The sequence below is a fragment of the Nymphaea colorata genome, chromosome 1, assembly GCF_008831285.2.
Source record: "Nymphaea colorata isolate Beijing-Zhang1983 chromosome 1, ASM883128v2, whole genome shotgun sequence".
In the NCBI taxonomy this organism is placed as follows: Eukaryota; Viridiplantae; Streptophyta; class Magnoliopsida; order Nymphaeales; family Nymphaeaceae; genus Nymphaea; species Nymphaea colorata.
In genome coordinates this window covers 33,155,345-33,171,362 of record NC_045138.2, presented here as the reverse complement: position 1 = coordinate 33,171,362, position 16,018 = coordinate 33,155,345, and the positions used below count along the sequence as shown (strand labels likewise).

The following is a 16,018-nucleotide window of genomic DNA, read 5'->3' as shown; positions in this document are numbered from 1 at the left end:
ACCAATTATGTAAAGGCTCAAAAGGGGTTCATTATATACATGTAAAGGCTCAAAAGGGGAAATTTGGGTGAACCAATGGCTTTAAATATTCATTATATACATGTAACATTATTTTGATATTGGTTTTACTCGTATAATCGGTTATATATATATATAATAGGATCATTGTGAAAGTAAGAGAATGAAAGAAAAATAAGAGGTCAGAACTCCTTCTCTTATGCATAGAAAAATGGTTGAATTATAAATGGCTCCCTCAGATTTTTCTTTTCCGTTTCCTTTTGGAATTTGATCACATGGATCTACCTATATTGTTTATCTTAGCTGAATTCACTATTAGATCACCTAAGCGAAATAAAATATATCGTAAGCACATCATAGAATCTGACTTTCCAACATATGGAAGATTAAAAACCACATTTGTTTACGTCTCCTATGTATTAGCTCGTATTAGTTTTTATTGAGTATTTAATGGAGAAAAGAAAGTCATCATCTATTCTAACGAAATATCAGCCGACAGGAAGTCAAATACGTTTGATACAACTGATATGGCCCGAATCGACCCCGCATCAACTACAGTTATCTAGAGGCCAGTCACGAATAAATTTTAGGCTTTAAATTAGTTTATTTATTAAATGCGTCAAAGCTCACACTGTAGTATACATGTGAGGTTGTTAAAATTAAGTTAATATGTGTAAGAGGATTGGAGTCTAGCAAATGTTTGTGGATGATTAAAAAATAAAAATCTGTTATTGAAAACACCATAATCTATTGTTAAAAACATCATAATACAGTTACTACACTATAAACTGTCACTGATACTCTTGTAATAACTAATTTTTAACGACATATTTCAAACTTTTAGCTTTGAGGCAACGTCTAACATCCGGCTGACGTGTGTGTGTGTGTGTGTGTAAGATCTGTGCACGTGCGAGGCAGATGTTTTCGGAAAATACATAAAGTAATTAAATTATGATATTTAGGTGGACTAATCTATGACTTATTTAATAATATTAATTGCCTCAATCAATTGTTAGTTGAAAGATTCGTGTGGTTAATGTATTGTCAACAAAAGAGAGTACTTTTCTTTCATGCTTTTGTCATTTCAGAAATGCTGACTTTATTAATTTCCCTTTTTTGGTTAGGGGCATTACAGCCACATGTTTCTCCTAGGCCAATGATCACGTTTGTTAAAACTGACATTTATTAAAACAGTTTAAATTTTATATACACACACAACATATATATAGTCAATTGTATCTCTTATATGGGTGCTGTTTTTTTAGAATACCAAGTATATGACCGAATGCAAAATATTGAAATTTCTAGAACTAAAAGGAACGTGAAAATTGAATGTGCAACTTAGGGTGGTTTGTTAAGTTAAGGATGAACCGGATGCCCGATCCGCCCTAGGACCTCAGACGACGCTTTTAGAGAAACGTGGATTTCAAATCCAATGTTTCTCTTTACGTGAAATTCACTTTGTTTGAAGAGGCCAATAAATTCGATTTAGATCTGATATTCGACCAACCACATAAAAGAAATTTGGATTAGAAAAAAATTTGATACCGCTTAAGAATTTAGATCAGATTCACGCCTAAGAAATGGCATTTGGCTATTTGAGTGGATTCGGATTCGAATTTAAGTAAACATTGACCAGATTTGGATTTGGATTGGGATTCAGATTGAATATAGTTTTCAACGTATAACCTATACTCAATATCTATAATGTGGTTTGAATTCAGTTTGAAAGGTGGATTCAGATTCAGATTATGAATTCGGATTTCCGATTCTATTCTGATATGGTATAGATTTTTTCTTTGTCCAAATTTGAATCTGAATTCTAGTGGAATAATTAGATATTTAGAGAAGTGGATATACTAAAGTATACATCTAGTTCGAATCCATACATCTAATTCGAATCCGACCCATTAACATCCCTAATCCCACAAAATATGAAATCTCCTTAGATCTCTGATCCATAGGTAAACAAGCATATTATGGATTTTTTTAAAATTTATAGTCTTGTCTTTGTTGCTATATACATCAAATTAACTCATTCATATATTTTACGTTTGCCTAAATGATTAGCTTTACCAAAAATTCTTGAAGCACTTTAACAGTATATTTGAAATGATATATATATATATATATGAGAGAGAGAGAGAGAGAGAGAGAGAGAGAGAGCATTGGATGAGGAGGCCCTTCCATTAACGTCAAAAAAAAGTGCTGATATCTGTGGAGATGGACCACGGTATCTCGATACCTAAAATCAGAGCACCTTTCTCTCTTTCTCTCTCTCAACGCATATAACCATCAAGGTAGCTTGCATTTTCAAGAACGCAAACGACGAAGGAGACCACCAGTTGCGGTCTTTCACTTCAATTAAACAGTCTCAGTTCCGTCTCCTGCTTATCGCACATCAGACATGGTCCTTAATGAACCGAGTAAACGCTATCCGCACGCGCAATTTGTAAAAGTGACCACATTGAAAAGACATCATAAAGTTTGGAACTATCAACTGAAGCCCCTTATTGTTCTTTGTTTGTTTTGGTCCCGGACTCCTTGTTATTCTTTATTTTATTGCAATAAATTGTGGGGAGATCATCTCTCACAGCCAGCCGGCTGGCACCGGATGGGGTAAAATCCCGTCATGACCGACAAGATCAGCAGACCTTATCCTCACTACATCCGGCCTCCCCTTTGGCCTTTCGAGCTTTTAATAGGCAGCACTTTTTAGAGAAACTGTATGAACATTTCTACCACTTAAAGAAGAAAACGTATGAATTTTCGAATCCGAAGGCACTCGAGCCAAATAAATGGCTGTGTCACTTGAAGCTGACCTTATTCGCCGAAAGGGTTGGATCAGATGGCATCTAGCGAATTCATAAGAAACAAATACATTAGGCCAAAAGTAAAGTTCGCCTGTCTGGTCCCATGATTGAGGTTGCACAATTAATCGTTCCGGCGTGCTCGCGCACACCTCCTACACATACATCCTCGTCTGTGAAGGATAAACATTTACAAGAACCGGATCTTGTTGTTAATGAGATGAATTTGATAACTCAAAATCATCAGTAATTTTTTTTAATGTTTATTTAAGAAAGCCATCTTCAATATAAAAACTCTTAGAAAGGTTCTATCTTCTTTCTGGGCTTGGATGGGTCTACTATTCAACATTCAAGTCAGGTGTCATACTTACCACCATTTGCAGCCTACAACAGTAGCACACCGGAAGCATGACAAGGACCATGAGATTCGAACTTCAAACCCCTTAAATGGGAGTGACTTAAATTAAAATGTTAAAAACAACAAGTCAGTTGTACAAAGACACGTGTAGAAACTAAAAAAAAAAAAAATCGAAAGCATTAAATATAGAGAACTATATTGGCATTTCCTAATTATAGTGTATTTAATACGAATAACATTGCTTTCTTTCTTGAAATACATATTTTTGGAACATCATGTTATTGTTTTCGAAAACATGATGGTATTATGCCAACGTGAATTTTTTTGATCTAAGAACAATTCCCATAATTACAGTGTGGGTCCAAACAACAAAATTGTGTCTATGAAATATCTGTATCGTATTATCATGAAATACGTGTTTCGTATTATCAAACACCCTATAAAGATTGCACAAGTTGGCAGTGTCTGATCCTATTTCACTCACAGATTGTCTTTAAAATAGTCACTACTTCACAGCTGTGTTATTATTTTTCACCTTCCTGAAAGAATCCAATGCAACTTAGATGTTAATAATGGAAACTGTTCAGTGCTGTAAGCCCCTGGTGAGTAGGCCTTCATGGGCCTACCAAAAGAAGATTAGAATCACCCACTATTCACAGTGTGTGTTGCTTTTTTTCTTTCTGAATTACAAAAATGCTTCAAAACATTTTTAAACTAATCTTATGAAAAATAAGATAAAGCCTACGTGCCATGCATCGTATCGGCAAGGGGCCGGGTATAATGTCTATCGGCGAATTGAAGCGATATTAGTAAATAATCAGAATTCTCCTGTGATCTCCAATTCGATCCCCTCCGTCCGCTCGCGAGAAATGGGTGCAGAAGATCTAAGAATATGCTTCTCCAATCAGACTTGATGTACTCCGGAGATCCAATACAAGCGGCAAGTTTTTTCCGACGACATGATCTTTGATAGTGACTAGTGAGAATATTAATTTCAAAGTGGACAAAAGGAGGGAACACTCGCTTGATGGTAGATATGACTTCGGATAACTAAGCTAGGTTCCTGCTCATAATGAATCTGAGTGTCGTTAATTAGAATGGTTTTGAGAGCGACTGCGTTGAGGTTGCTGGGTTGTTTCTGATTGTTTTGTTTTTTTTTTTTTTTTCTATTCTTTCTTGCCCAAATTCTTCTGTGGATATATTCTTTGCTTTCTCAATAAAGTATGGGAGATTAGCTTCTGGAAACGGCATTCATTGGGACATTATTGCCCATAAATTGAATTTGGGGCACTGTTAACCTCCATACCTGAAGCTTCCATGGAGCGATTCAAAGTTGAAATCCCTTATCAAATCAACCAAATAGATCATATTGGGGACAAATTTATTCCAAAAGTGGGAAAGAGTTGGAAGACTTACAAGTCTTACATATACAACTTTTATTCATTCAATTAGTTGGGCATGTGAAAACTATGATTTGTGCTTTTGTTGGTCATAGTCAGTTCACATGGTTAAATTCTATAATCTAGTCAGATTAATAAATGTTTTAGCGTTTACATGATCAATATCAGCAGAGTATCAGTTTGCTGATAGAGAAAGCCACATCCATTGACATAGTCATTTAGTTGATAGGCGGCTTTGCTGTCTCTTATTAGACTGACACTCAACATTCTCAACACAAATTACCTTCCTCGATTCTTCAAGCCCTCATAGTTAACAAAGCCAAAGTCTTTGGGCCATATCTGTATGACTTTTCGCAGCCCCCTCTCCTATCCGCACCTCCCTTCCTCCTCCTGGCTAAGGAATCAAACTCTGCAGCAGAAGGGGGAAGAAGAGAAGCAGCAGAACAACAACAGCAGAAGAAAGAAGAAAGAAAAGAAGGAGAGATGCTGAATTCAAATAAATGACAAGCAATTACAGCAGAAGAAAGAAGGAAAAGAAGAAGAGATGCTGAATTCAAATAGATGACGCGTTGAATCCATCATTGACCCAGTGGATGCAGTGGGTGCACTTTTTTTTGTCTTTCGTTCATGTTTTTTTTTCTGGGCAGAGAATCAAATTTCCTTTTTTTTCTCTTTTGCCAGCTAACTTTGTCTAGATACTTGGGTTTTGATTAGGATCAAAGCTAAATTTTGGCAACTTGTACTCAAACTAACCTCAAGTTTGGAACCTGGTATTTTGGTGCCACTTGTTTTAATTTACTGTCAAATGAACGAATTTTTAATAAATGAAGGAGAAATTTTTTGTTTTCTGCGTTTCATTTACTGTGGATCGATCCCATCATCCTGAATACGTCAGCTTGCAACTGCCATCAGACTGGCGCTAGAAAACGCGGAGAAGGTGGGCCGCAGGCGGGATTTAGAAATGCGATGACTGATATTATATTCACATCCACTTACAAGATTAACATAAAAAATCCGGCGATGCTTTGCCTGAGTTTAAGCTTTTCCGCTTTCAGAAATCACCAAACCATGCATCACGAAGAAGACACGGCGATGGTCGCCATTATGGACCCCAACATATTGTGAAGCAAGCTTGAACACCAACATTATATATATACACACACACACTGTAGGCGCTCGCACCACTGCAATGAGATATTCTACTAGCTAGATTTTCTATAAGTAGGACAGGTACTAAAAGCAAGTCGAGTGGAAGTTTGCTGCATTGTGTTGGACATTTCACATTGAAAGAGCTATCCAATGGATGATCAGCTGTGGTCTCTGGGCATTTACTCTTTCTTATCTAACCAAAACAATGAGACTTTCTTGATGATCCAAGAAAGGGTGCCTGGAGGTTTTATGCTGAGAGTGAGAACAGAAAATGGTGTTACTGATCTGTTAGTCCGCGGGTGCTGATACAATCTAATAGCATTATAATAATTCAAAGAAGTTTGCCTTCACCGCTGGATTGAGCCACGTCGGGCAGGGAAGGAATCGATACTTATGTCGGCATTTGCATGATCGGTGAAGCATTAGGGGTAGCAGATGCTTATGTCCAGGGAAGAACGCTTGGTGGTCTATCCTCGATGTGTCCTGAATTCATACAGGTAACAGGTTAACATGACTTTAACATTCTTGCTAAGTTTCAGATTTTTCATAGCTTAGTTCCCCATAAGACGGATTCTTTCGGCTCTGGTGAAGCCGCTTTTGGAGCTCTAATGTTTGCTTTGAGGTTTATCATAAAAGCAGGCTTGGAATCTAAAAATGGTCTTCATAAAGGGGCAAGTAGGTGACATTCTTTCGTATCATCACCGAATTTCAAGATCAATCCCTTTGCTTTGAAGTCCTGATATTTAATCTGATGCAAAACTTGGCGCTTGATCCTCAGGAGACCACTCTACCCTTGTATGATGATCAACGGAAAATGGGAAATTGCCGTAGTGAATAGTATTATTTATTTTAACACAAAAACTCTTTTTAATGAAACTAATTCCATGAATCATTGCATATAATTTCAATATATTAGCATGTTGAAGTTTTTTAGACCACAATCATGGGTTCGCATCATGGTCATTGATATATCTGTAGAAATATCGAACATTGAATCTCTTACGGTCAAATGAGAGGTAAGACGAACTGGTACTTGTTGCAACTTATAATCTGATTGATCTGATTGGGAGGCGTGCTCCTTTGATCAAACTGGTGAACGTATAGAAGATCAAGATATTTCCTGGAAATAGCATGTATTTCACGGTTTTTGTTGATTCCTCCATTTTACTTCACGGCAAAGTGCGGAGACCAGGGTTAGATGATCATGCTTACATCAATCTTGGGGGCTAACCAATGGCTACAAGGTTCGTTCTCTTTTCTCTTGTTTCCTTCATTAAGTTTTAACAGTTTCTGCATTCTCACTCATGATTTGATCAGAAGTGCAGACTTACATAGGTGCAATATTGAAAAACAAAAGCTCAAACCAGTTTTTCTCTGTTTGCTTGTTTCCTCTTTACCACTTCCTTTCTGGACTCTCCATATGTTTCAGGGGTTAGCGAAAAGATGAAACCAATGCCACCAATTTCTTGAAGAATCTCACTATTTTCATGTTTTTTTTTTAATTTGTTCAATTTAAATATATAGATACTTGCTCTCAATCTTCGTTAAAAGAAAAATAGTTTTCAATTGTGAAAATTTTCTTATGGGATAAGACTACTGCCCAATGCCGCATAAGCCAGACAGGGCACTGGTTTCTTGAATAAAACTTTGTTTAGTTGCTTAAGAATTCATTATTCTTCTCTAAGGAAATCATGAATAGGGATCAATCCGTTCCTTGTTTACTGTTTTCTGTTTGTGTAAGTATTGGCAAGGTCATGGTATATTATCTTAATTAAAAGCAAAAAAGTTGAAACTTAATTACAGTCTTCATCGGTTTTAGATGCCACTAAACAAAACTTTGCTAATTATGGTCCTTAGCTAGAAAGTAGATGCATAAAAGCCTGCCTCCCCATTTCTAGAACTGCTCCAATCTGCTTCGAACCCCCTATCTCTGATCCGGCGATGGATCACTATCTCCAGTATTGCTCCTTGATCCTATTAAACAAGAAGATTGTTGCTACTCATTAATAGAAAGACATTTTAGATGTAAATTTGATGGTAGGGTGATATTGTATAGTTTCATGCGAAGATCGATGATGGATATTAAGAGTTTAAATATTGAGATATCTAAGTGTTCACATTAGCACGCATAACCCGCCCAAGCCTTATTCAAATGCTCATTATGTCAGATTCCAACCTAGGCTGATAGCCTCTTGCTCGCAGCCACTTACAGCATAATATGATTCAATTTTGTCATTTAATTGTTAGATTTACGAATCAATGCTGTAAGAATCGACGCAGCAGATGAATCGTGAGGCGTTGGCTGATTCACCTTACTCGAATAATCAATCAGCTGTGAATTTGGTGGAAAATATTTAAAAACATTTTTAAAAAATAAATGTAAAAAATATAAAAAACTAACTAAAATGAATAAAATCTTAAAATATAAAAATTTAGAAAATGTCGTGTGTCTCTCCTTATCTGCCATTGAATTAAATCCGTCCGCCTTCGATTTGAATCAACTCGGCCGATCCAAGCGTAATTACACTGCTTTCTAAAAATCACAAAGGTGTCTTTAGAATATACTATTTTTGAAACGTGCTATAAGAATAAAAACGTTCTGATTATCAAACGCTTTCTAATATTATATAAGTTAACAGTGTCTAATTCAATTGGCTTATTCAGATTTTAGATAGGAATGTTAATGGATCGAATTCGAATTAGATATATATTTTATCATATCCATTCCTTCGGTTATCTATGTATTTCGATTTGAATTATATTCAAATTCAGACCAAAAAAATTAAAACCGTATCCGAACCTGAAATCCAAATTCATAATCTGAATTCTATCCAAACCCAAATTTTAGATTAACATCTAAATCCAAATCCAAATCTGACTTTTAAACTGAATCCCAACCACGTCTTAATCATCTGGTGTTAGGATATTTATTAAAAACTATATTTGATCTACATCTGAATATGAATCCAATCAATTGTCATTTCTTATATCTGAATCAGATCTGAACTCTAATCAGATATCAAATTTTTTCTATGACTAAATTATTTTATGAGGTTCGATCAGATATAGGCCTATTGACATCCCCAATTTTAGACAATTAACTGTACACGACATTTCTCTGAGGACCCGCCTAAGCCTGTCGATCTTTTTTCCTGCAGAGCTCGTGAAGTGGTTAATTCCTAAATAAAATCAGCTGTGAATTGGTGGGAAATATTAAAAAATCATTTAAAAAAAATAAATGAAAAAATGTAAAAATTAAATAAAATAACAAATCTTAAAATATTAAAGTCTGCCTTCATTTTAAATCAAATTGGCCGATCCAAGTCTAATTGCACTCCACTCTCTGAAAAAAAAAATGGTGTGTTGAGAATATATATTTTGAAGGCGTGCCATAAAAATGAAATGTTCTTTATTATGAAATTCCTTTGAATTTTATATAAGTTTAATAGTGTCTAATCCCATTTGCTTGTTAGTTCTCAATGAACTTTAAAATGTTCAATACTTTAAATAGATTTTAGGGATGTGAATGGATCAATAGGACGTGTATTTTACCATATCTGTTTTTTCTGATATCTATATATTCGGATTCAAATTCATATTTGAATCTGGACAAAGAAAATTATGTACCATGTCCAAACTATAAATCCAGATTCATAATCCAAGTCCGATCCAAATCTTGCTTTTATATTAACATCCGGATTTGAATCACAATATAGACACTCGGTACATGACATTTGTTGAAAATACCACCGTTTCGGAATCTGATGTTTATTGAAAACTACCACCAAGCCCCAAATTTGACTTTTGGATTAACATCTGGATTTGAATCCGACATTTTAAACAAATCTGAACCACATTACAGATATTTGGTACATGATATTTATTGAAAACTACCACCGTTCCGGATTCGAACAGGATCATACGTCATTTCGTATATCTGCATTAGGCCAGATTTTTCAATCGGATAACAAATTTTCCACTTATTTTATATAGCTCGGTGGGATGTCGAATCTAAATAAAAATTATTGACATCCCTAATTTCAGACGATAGTTTGACGATATTAAACTAAAAGTCTTTAGTTGCGCATTGGTCGGTAAAACCGCAAGTACAAAAAAGCGCGGGGAACGCGCTGGACATAATTCAAAATTGCGGACGGTTTTTGACCGTTCACCTAATTAAGTGGGCTAGCCGCTAGCCCCTGGCCTGTGCCGACTTTCTTTTGACATGTTATAATCCCCCAAAGATGAAAGCAGAAAAGGGAAATTGAAAATATTCTTGCTGCCTGCTTTAGGCAATAATTTGACGAATCCGAATCTGTCTTCGTCAACGTGAACCGGAGCTTTCCGCTAAAAGCCAAAACTCATGGACCCTTTACGAAAAGGTGAGGCGGAAATATACAAAAAAAAAAAAGGCGATCCCATCTTTAGAGAGGTAAAGTCAGGCTTGACGAGTGAAGAACTCGAGAAATTCAGGCCACATTTTCATTCTTTTCTTAGGTGCACTAATTTTCACATGGCATAATGTGGTAAGAAGTGAGAAGTAGCCTTTAAATAATGTTTCAGGTTCTTGGTAAAACAAATATTAGCTTTTCACGACTATGAGCATTAAAATGCCTTATTGTCTTGTATAAGCGTTCATGGAGCGATTCAAGGTTGAAATTGACGTATCAAACATGCAGATCAAAATTGTAGGGGCAAATATCAACTAAAACTCCTTAAATTATGGATTTGTGATTTTCTTGGATGTGGGCATTTCACACGGTTACATGTTACAATCAAGTCAAATTAATAAATATTTTAGTGTTTGATAATGTCGAGATCACTGCAGTATTCAGTCGACTGAGCGGCGGCTGATATTCAGCCACATCCATTTGACACAAACTTTTAGTTGATAGGCGGCTTTGACGTCCTTTACTGCGGCCAAGTACCCCACAGAAAAGCAGCGGCACTCAACCACAATTTACCGCCATTGATTCTTCGAGCCCTCATAATTAACAAAGCAAAGTCGTGGGCCACATAGAAGACCGACATCTCTATATTACTTGTCAAGGTCCTCCTCTCCTGTTCATACTTTGCGTCCCGCCTCTTCCTTTGACTACCAAACCAAACTCTGCATCACTACAAGAGGAGGGAAAGGAAGAACAGAAGCAGCAGAACAGCAGGGGAAAGAAGGAAGAAGGACACGAAGAAGAAGTAGAGATGCTGGGATGAATTACAGTTCCGGTTGAATCCATCACTGAACTAGTGAGTGCTTATTTGTTTCTCTCCTTCATGTTTGTTTCTGGGCAGAGACTCAAATTCTTCTTTTCTTGAATCCTTGACTGAACTAGTGAGTGCTTCCTTTCAATCTAACAAGTTCGTAACCTAATCTTGGTGTCATCCGAACATGAAATTTGTTTTTCATAATGCTATTATTAAAGGAAAGACGTTTTTCATCAAAGGCAAATCAATTGTTTTTGTTTCCTGTGTTCCAGTTACTGTGGATCAAAGCGATCTGCATGAACATGTCAGATGGCTGCCATCAATTCGTGCTAGAAAACCTGCAAAAGTTAGTTGGTGGCAGTATTTAGAATCCCAATGACTAATATTCTCATTCCCGACAAGATTGTAATAAAAATCCAGCAATAATGCTTTGCCTGACTTTCAGTTTTTCCCTTTGGAGAAGTCACCAAATCATCCATCTTCCGGTTTTGGGGACATCGAGAACTCGACGAAGGAGACTGGGCGGTGGGCGCCATTGTTGCCCCGAACGCAGCCTGGCGGTTCGTTTTTCGTAGAGATACCTTTCTAACACGCATCATCTGAGAATTAAGGTATTAATTTGATATCTTTTAAAATTTTTATTTGACACACCTGCCAGTTGCCATTCCCCGCAGACTCCATCAGTTTATATCAAGGGTATAGACTATAGAGTACTCTTGACTTTCTTTAACTTGAGCCAATCGGTTCTTAAAATCTGTTGCTTGCCTCTAGGAAATCTATCTTGGAGAAAATATGATTGGACGAGTTACTTGAGCTAATCTTCAAATACTTTTAATATTTGATCTGCAAAAAACTTTATCAGTGTGCAGTCCATAGCCATTACTGAAGTTTTTGTCCAAAATACTGTATTCGGCGTGTCGCCTGCCGTGTCACTCACACGAAAGGAAATTTTTCTCTCTTGGTTAGTCAATAATTGTTTCGCTAGTTAATATTATCATATACAGAATGAGACACATACTTTTCTAGGACCTCGTTTTTTACACTACTTAGCCTCCCCTGCTTCGCTGTCATGCAGCTGTAGAATCACAGAGCAGCCATGACTGCCAAGGACGAAAATGCAGCTGCCATTCCTGCTAAGGTCTTGTCACTTCAATGCGTTTGTATTTCTGCTCCTTGCTCAATCTCATTGTGTCTTAAGGAAAAAAGGGTACTGTTGGCACCTTACAGGGCAAATATGCAGCACTTGTTATGTGCTGGATCCTTGGGAATGGGTCTCTGCTCTCATGGAACAGCATGCTCACAATTGAGGATTACTACGGCTACCTATTTCCTGTGAGTTCTTTTAGCTTTATTTTATATAACTTGGATCAGTCATAATGTTCCTTGTGAACTTCGAAAGAGTATATGTCCAATAGATTCTTTTGTGGTATGCAGAGGTACCATCCTTCAAGGGTTCTCACATTGGTATACCAGCCATTTGCTTTGGGGACTATTGCTCTGCTCACATATTATGAAGCTAGGCTGAACACCAGGCGTCGCAACTTGGGTGGCTACACCCTATTCTTCATAAGTTCTCTTCTAGTTATAGTGGTAAGATCTTTTTTCACAAAACTTCTTTGAGAACGGGGCCGAGTAAAAATCTCTTACGTATTTTATTTTCTAGGAGGAGAGTGGGGAAGAGTGAGGAAGGGTTTGAAACTAATATAAACAACCTGATAGCAATATAATAATTCAATGAACTTTGCTTTCTTAGTTAGATCTAGCCACGTCAGGAAAGGGAGGAATCGGTACTTATGTTGGCATTTGTGCGATTAGTGGAGCATTTGGGATAGCAGATGCTCACGTCCAGGGAGGAATGCTTGGTGACCTGTCCTTGATGCGTCCTGAATTTATACAGGTAACAAGTTAGTATGACAGTATGACTTATCATTCTTATTAAGTTCTAGATTTTTTATAGCACTACTGACTTTTAGTTCCCCACGAAAAATGCAGTCTTTCATGGCCGGTCTTGCTGCTTCTGGAGCTCTAACATCTGCTCTGAGGTTTATCACAAAAGCAGCCTTTGAAAATTCTAAAAATGGTCTTCGGAAAGGAGCAAGTGAGTGATATTCTTTCAAATCAATAAAATACTTTGCCTTGAATTCTATTTTATCCGATGCAAAGCTTGGTGTTGGATCCTCCAGTACCATGCTACACCAGTTTGCTGGACAATCTACAATTGGGAAACGCCTGCTTTTTATTGAAATTAATTGTATGTATCACCTTATTATACTTGAAATAGTATCATCATATTGAAAATAACTTGACCACTGTAGATGCGTTTGCATCATGATCGTTCACAAAGACAACTTCCTACCTTTAGCATCAACAACATAACCTTTTAGAATTCCCAAAAGCTTTCATTTTAACATTAAATCTAATGGCTGAAATTTGGCTCTATTGTGTGAGAATGGTTCTACTCGGACTGATGCTTGAACGTAGGACAAGAGGGAAAAACAATTGAACTTCTATTATACTAATGTTTGTTGTCCAGTCTATTACCAACAAGGGCAATGTACCTGTTTTAGAAGATTTGCTTAAGACTTCTAGTTGAGGATGATTGAGTTCAGTATCTGGGCAGCCTATATTGGCATAATTCCACAATAAGTGCAACTTTAATTATGTTTTGGTTATTTTTTTTAGTACATATAATCTCATGCTCCCACTAATGCTGGTTTATTGCATTTGCAGTACTCTTTTTTTCTATTTGTTCAACATTTGAGCTGGCATGCGTTCTGCTTTATGCATTTGTCTTCCCTAAACTAGAAATCGTGAAGTATTATCGTTCAAAGGCAGCTTCTGAAGGATCAAAAACTGTGTCAGCTGATCTTGCTGCAGGAGGTGTACTGCAAGATACTGCAGCGGTTAGTTTATGATTTTTATTTAGAAAACACGTTTCCCTGTTTACTCACTCGAAAATTTGTCATGCCTTTTCAGGACTCCGAGAATCCAAAGGACTTTCAACGCTTCAGCAATAAGCAGCTCCTTATTCAGAATATAGACTATGCCATTGATTTGTATCTGATATATGTGTTGACATTATCCATATTTCCAGGATTTCTGTATGAAGATACAGGGTCACATAGCCTAGGTTCTTGGTATGGGTCTATTCCACTCTCTTCATGTTGAATTGATATGGTCATTTAGCATCATTTGTAGTATTTAGCAGCTTAGATCTCACTACCTATGCGCAAAATATGTGGGTTCCATATTTCTTAAATAAATCTTTGCTGCCTTCTATCATCAATATCTATCAAATTTCATGGCACAGCTGTCTGCCTACTAGTTTCACTTTATAATAATAAAATTAATGAGATGCATCACTCTAAATCAACTTTTTATAGTGAAGAATGGTTTTTCAAAGTCTAATGTTTTGCGAAAATGGAGAGTGACTGGATGTGCATATGCTGATTTTCTGAATTGATTTGTTCAGGTACGGGTTGGTTCTAGTTGCGTCTTACAATGTTTCTGATCTGATTGGGAGATATACTCCTTTGATCAAAATGGTGAAGATAACTTCTAGGTACTTCCTGACAATAGCATGCCTCTCACGGTTTCTGCTGATCCCTGCATTTTACTTTACGGCCAAGTATGGAGACCAAGGATGGATGATAATGCTGACATCAATCTTGGGGTTAACTAATGGTCACCTAACTGTCTGTATCCTTACTGAAGCACCTAAAGGTTACAAGGTTTGTTCTCTTTTCTCTTACTAGCTGTATTAACTTTTCAACAGTTGTTGCATTCCCAGGTACGTGATTTGATTAGAAGTGCATATTCATGTAGATGTGATCTTAAAAGCAAAATTTGTACCATTTCTCTGCATTTGCTTCTTTCCTCTTCACTACCTTTTTGGGTTCTTAATGAGTTTTAGGTGGCTAGCAAGTCGATGAAACCAAATTTAACAACTAAAATTTATTTTGGGGGTCTCATTGTTTTATTGAAGACAGGTCTGACTTTCAAAGAAGGCCACATTTTGAAGATATCATCAATTTGAAAAAAGCTCTTTTTTGTATAATCATTTTATGCACTTGAATTCCATAACATTTTTTTCAACTTGTGAAATTTGATATATAGGTACTTGCTTGCGGTCTTCCTTTTCAATGAAAAAGTTTCCAATAGGGAAAAAATTCTTATAGGATTAGACTACTGTGTCCATATTTTCAAGGCCAAACAAAGGCACTAGTTTCTTGAATGGTGGCTTGCTGCTACAGACATATTGAGTTGCAGAGGAATTTATGGTCAAGTAATGAATTTTCTGTATTGCAGGGACCTGAGCAGAACGCGTTGGGGAACTTGTTATGTTGTTGCCTGTTGGCCGGGATCTTCTCAGGAGTTACACTTGATTGGTTGTGGCTCATAGGAAAGGGATGGTGAATCCAGAGGAAATTCAAATTTGATGTACTCCTTTTTAATATTCTCCAATTTAAATTTTGTATAAAATATGTTTTCCATTTTAACACTGCAAATGCGGATTAAATGTCCTTTGCAGGAAATTGCTGAAAGCATGTGGAAAAGGATAAACATGAATGCAAGAATAACTTATTCCATCTTTCAAAAGTGTACTTGATAGTTTGCTTACAACTCATTTATAAAAGCATCTCCTCATTTGATATATATATATATATATTAGTTGGAATTCACTACAAGAGAATCAACCTTTAGTAGCTCACATTTGTTGTTGCTAAATATTTTTATCAACAGAAACACTGCATGACAACGTCTGTTAGTAAAAGTCGCAATGCTGAATCTGTTAGCAACGAAAATAGCTTTTGTTACTAATGATCAAGTATCACCAATAACCATGTTTCATTATTAATTATCTATAACAAAAAAAAGGATATGTTGCAAATTCTGCTTTGCAAACGTATGGTTTGGGAGCAACTTGGGCTTTAGTGAGGAAATTGGTTGTTGCAAATTGTTGACATTTTGTAACGACAATATGCGTTACTGAATCTAAGTATCAGTAACGAAACAGCGTGTCACTAATCTAGTATTAGTACTAGTATTAATACCAGAGTCACAGAATATATAGAGCTGTT

General features: G+C 36.5%; 1 protein-coding gene across 4 annotated transcripts; it reads left to right on the top strand.

The window, feature by feature from the left end:
* The first annotated feature begins 10,792 nt into the window (after positions 1-10,792).
* LOC116251031 (equilibrative nucleotide transporter 3-like) lies at positions 10,793-15,553 on the top strand. 4 transcript variants are annotated; one of them, XM_050079521.1, is made up of 12 exons: positions 10,793-10,979; positions 11,383-11,548; positions 12,013-12,075; positions 12,165-12,269; positions 12,372-12,527; positions 12,691-12,834; positions 12,930-13,035; positions 13,668-13,840; positions 13,914-14,074; positions 14,410-14,668; positions 15,246-15,377; positions 15,469-15,544. In XM_050079521.1, exons 3-11 carry the CDS (start codon positions 12,034-12,036, stop codon positions 15,351-15,353), a joined length of 1,254 nt encoding a protein of 417 aa, XP_049935478.1. In that variant the 5' UTR covers positions 10,793-10,979; positions 11,383-11,548; positions 12,013-12,033; the 3' UTR covers positions 15,354-15,377; positions 15,469-15,544. The 4 variants fall into 4 exon arrangements, with proteins under 4 accessions (XP_049935478.1, XP_031481129.1, XP_049935510.1 ...); XM_031625269.2 differs by having other exon boundaries at positions 15,246-15,553; XM_050079553.1 differs by having other exon boundaries at positions 11,401-11,548; positions 15,246-15,545.
* Positions 15,554-16,018: the final 465 nt, after the last annotated feature.

Bases quoted from the DNA above. Each gene is read 5' to 3' on its own strand.
- LOC116251031 (XM_031625269.2), top strand. From the start codon at position 12,034: ATGACTGCCAAGGACGAAAATGCAGCTGCCATTCCTGCTAAG. The intron at 12,076-12,164 runs GTCTTGTCACTT...GGCACCTTACAG, and splicing joins CAGCTGCCATTCCTGCTAAG to GGCAAATATGCAGCACTTGT. The intron at 14,075-14,409 runs GTATGGGTCTAT...TGATTTGTTCAG, and splicing joins TCACATAGCCTAGGTTCTTG to GTACGGGTTGGTTCTAGTTG.